The sequence below is a fragment of the Bombus pyrosoma genome, linkage group LG2 (genome assembly GCF_014825855.1).
Source record: "Bombus pyrosoma isolate SC7728 linkage group LG2, ASM1482585v1, whole genome shotgun sequence".
In the NCBI taxonomy this organism is placed as follows: domain Eukaryota; kingdom Metazoa; phylum Arthropoda; class Insecta; order Hymenoptera; family Apidae; genus Bombus; species Bombus pyrosoma.
This window is the reverse complement of record NC_057771.1, coordinates 13,369,018-13,373,156: the sequence shown is the minus strand read 5'-3', so window position 1 is coordinate 13,373,156 and position 4,139 is coordinate 13,369,018. Positions and strand designations below refer to the sequence as shown.

Here is a 4,139-nt window from a genome sequence, read left to right as displayed (position 1 = left end):
TTTACAATATCTCTTATAATGACATATTTTTTATCTATAATACAATTGAAAAATTACAAAACAATTATATTGTATTACAATATACTGTATTATTTGTAATAATAACGATAAAAATATAAAAAATTTATCGGAATTGAACAGGACTTATCCTTAAGCCGATACATTGTTTTCCGATTAGTGCAACTTCACAAACTTTGCATACTGTATCTTTAAATTGAGGTAAATAACTTGCGCCGCATAATGGACACTTGACTTCTGGTTTTCCTCTGTAAATTGGAACAAACGTGCTTGCACATAATGAAAACGGATTATGTTCGTCGTACGCTAATTGATGTTCATCCACCGGGTTTTTATCGCAAGCCTAAAAAAGAAAGAAACGCGATTATAATCTTTTCCTGTACTTTATATGAGATGGTTAATATACACGAAAGTATACATACCAGCAAAATCTTTCTAACTTGTTGTGCTAATTCAGGTTTAGGTCCCAATTCAAGTAATCTTCTTGCAAACGAAGCCGCAGTTTTGTAATTTTTTAATTTGAAGAACATATTTACAGCTATCCTTAGAGTGAGAATCTGGTGAACAGGTTGTAAATTGCAATGTGTAAAGTAGGCTGCCATTTCACAGATTCGTTTCTGTTCAGCTAAAGTAGCTTTAGGTAGATTTTTCCTTTCGGTCTCCATTTTCAAACCTAGAATATACTCTCTACAAATTTGAATCAATTCCTGTGCTTCTATAATATCTTGCCTCGTGTCAACAACCAATAATGGTACACTGAGTAGAATCGCTTGTAATTTTTCTATCGCTTCTGGAAACTTGCCGCCTGTTGTCAAATGATAGCATACTTGAAGTCGTTGAACTAAATCGGTAAGATGCAATCCGATTGCAGGGAGATTGCTTTTTGGATTTGTATCTTTCAAATTTCTTTGAGGATATCCATATAAAGAAGGTATATTGGGTAACGAAGCAAATGCTGTTCTAGCGCGTGCGAATGTATTCATGAAAAGACTTTGATACGCTTCAAATTCAACTACACCAACTTGATCATTTAGCAATCTAAATGCTGTTTCTAGTGATCCAGCTAGAACATGATCTACAACTAATTGCGAATTGTTCACCCAATGTTGTGTTGGTGATATTCCCTTAGTTGGCGGTGAATAATAGCCATTTTCCGTCGCAGCCACTGGAGTTTCGAGTTCCGGCGGTAAATCTACGTCCTCCACATCCCATCCTGCACTTTCTTCGCCCTCAGGAACGTTTTCATTTTCGACACCTTCCTCATCGTCTATTCCCAACTCTTCGTCATTGCCCCACCCTTCAGCAGGTACAGCGCTATCGTCTTCCGGAGCCAACGCAGCAGCTACCTGACTCTTCCCACGCGACATCATTGCTCCCTCGAAGAAACCTTTTGATACTGTTAATAGTGGCCAGTTGTTTTCGGCCTGTTGAATTGGTACCGGAGGTCGAAGATATTCTGCTCCTTGTTCAAGAGCAGACAGTTCTTCACTCATAGAACTATATTGAACGTCGTCTTCTGGAGATGATATACCATGAATTTTCTCAGTTACATAAGCTAACGAAGCTTGACCAGAATTCTGTAACATAAAACGGTAAAAAGTAAGTCGTGGGAGTAAGAAAAATTTGAATACAAATTGAGTCATTTAAATACCCACACGCAATATTTTTGCACGTTCATAAACGTCGCCAAGTAACAAGCTACCCTGATATTGCCCAGAAACGTCTTTCCTAATTTCTGCAATTTTTATCATCTTACGTAATTTCTCTAAATTACCAGTTATAAGATACAAGAACGCCAATTTTTCAAAATTCTTAGTTCTCTGATAGCACATTTCGACAACTTGATGATTGCCTTGCAACAGGGCAGCTTGGGCCAAGCTTTCCCAACAGGATTTTTCATCAAGCGATCTCGCGGCTTCTAAAGCGACTTCGATATTTCCGCATTCAAGGGCAAGGCCAAATCTTGTTTTTTCATCTTTAACAAAGTGCAAAGCAACCTCGGGATATCCTTTCTGTTGCAAGTATGCAATTATAGATTGACCAACGAGATTTGCGTTGCGAACCATATGCAAAACCTCTTCGTATTTCCTATTGATCAAAGCCAATTTAAATTTATATTCAGTTGGATCTATTCGAAGAATCCTTGGTCTGCATTCTCTGTCCAAGCAATAAACTTGATTGCCTTTAACTCGCGTTACATATATCGGGAGATCTAATGTGCGTATAATACCATGATCACCATTGTTGATTGCATATTTGATGTGATTGCTAGTGGTATAAATGAACACTCCTGAGTCGTCCCAAGCTCCCGACTTTACCCTAGTGTTTTCGTGTACAGAGCACAAGGATTCCAGACGTCGATTACAAATGTTAACATTATGTTTCGCGAGTAAAGCGACGTGAGACATATCGCTAGACCAAACGACATATCTACACTTAGAAATTTTTACTTCGGCTAATGTTCTTTTCTGTTGAACGTCAAAGAGCGTTACTTGATCCGCATCACGTAAAAGGAGCATTCCAGTACCAGCGTAAAATATTTCGTCACAGTTTGGGATCTGCACCTTCTTCGTAATTTCGTTCTTCAAATTTTTGATGACCAACTGCGATAAATAATCAAAAAATGTTTATAAAATTTCGTTATTTTAAAAAAGACAACGTCTCTTCCTGAATACATACCGAATACGCCCTATCTAACACCGCAAAACGATTTCTGGCAACCCAGATGGCAGTGACACCCGAAGCCCGCTTCGTATCGGCATCAGTGTTTGAATCACCTTCGCGCGGTATCAAATATAGATCATAAGTGCTATTTTCGACATTATTGGCTGATCTAGTACAGATTAAAACAGCGTTCTCAGCTTGATTATACGACATGCTATAAGGAGGTGTTTTTCCACCTCCTCGGATTTGCATAACAGATGTATCTTTTGAAGTAGTGAAGTCCAATTTTCTAAGAAACCGTTCTTTCACGTAATAAAGAACGTTTCCGTATACAGCATATGCAGGACGTTCTCTTTCTAATTTGAAAATAATCATTCCAGAATCATGACCAGCAGCAAACAGATTCAATGTAGGATGTGCTGCGAGGACCCAAAATCTCTCGTGTTCTCTTCTAAATGTGTGCAAACAAGTACGTTTAGACATATCCCAAACGCGGATACTTTTATCTTCAGAATTTGAAAGAATTAAGTCCTGTCTAGGATGGAACAAAACACAAGAGACATTATTATAATGTCCACGGCAAGTATCAACCTCCCAAGCTTTGGCATCATTCATTCTCCACATTTTAATCTGACGATCATCTGCTCCAGAAACAATCAGAGGCAATGTTGGATGGAAGCATGCCCAATTAACGCCTCTATCATGTCCCTCCAGGACATGTTTTACAACAGCATCTGCTTGACCAAATAAATCTGTGGCTCCAGGATTTTTTAAGTGATCTTCCAAGCCTCCTGGACCAGGAGCTACATTTTTCTTTCTTAATCCAGAAATATCCCACACTCTGACAGTTTGATCTAAAGAAGCCGATACAATGATATCTTCTGTAGGATGAAACTGTGCACACATGACATAGTGATTGTGCCCAGTCAAGACACAAATGCAAGTGCGGCTCTGCCAATTCCAGATACGAATAGTTTGATCGTCTGATGCACTCAAAATCCATGGGTATTCTTGATGAAATACAGCTGTTCTAATATAATCTAAATGCCCTAATAAAGTAAAGAGGCATTTCCTTTGCTTATAATTCCATACTTTGATCTTATAGTCATCACCACCAGATACAAATAATGGTTGTTGATTGTGAAAACATATTCCGCGAACTGGTCCATCGTGCTCATCAAATTTATCTAATAAAGTACACATGCGATAATCCCATAATTGAATAATGCCATTGTGCAAACTGTAACAGAATACATAATATTTCTGGAAATCTGAGTTTCTTAATAGTTCAAGAACAATGCAGAATTTTCCGAATTACATTAGAGTTAATAATCCTAACGTAAACGTCTGTGTATGTGGTTGTTTTAATAACTTAACAGCTAACCGATACGGAGAATATTTATTATTTACCTTACAAGCACCCATGGACGTTTTGGATGAAAAGAGATCCCTTTTAC

At 38.0% G+C, this 4,139-nt stretch overlaps 1 protein-coding gene and 1 long non-coding RNA gene across 2 annotated transcripts in view; one reads left to right on the top strand and one right to left on the bottom strand.

Moving 5' to 3' along the window:
- Window positions 1-4,139, top strand: part of LOC122575567 — a 147,606-nt gene that overhangs the window by 69,804 nt on the left and 73,663 nt on the right. The gene's annotated exons all lie outside the window — the stretch shown is intronic.
- Window positions 12-4,139, bottom strand: LOC122575450 (coatomer subunit alpha; the record flags this gene model as incomplete). The annotated part of the gene is given in 5 exon segments (XM_043744396.1): window positions 12-361; window positions 441-1,595; window positions 1,674-2,621; window positions 2,698-3,922; window positions 4,093-4,139. Coding segments are annotated over 5 exon segments (3,612 nt in total), but the record flags the coding sequence as incomplete, so codon positions are not given.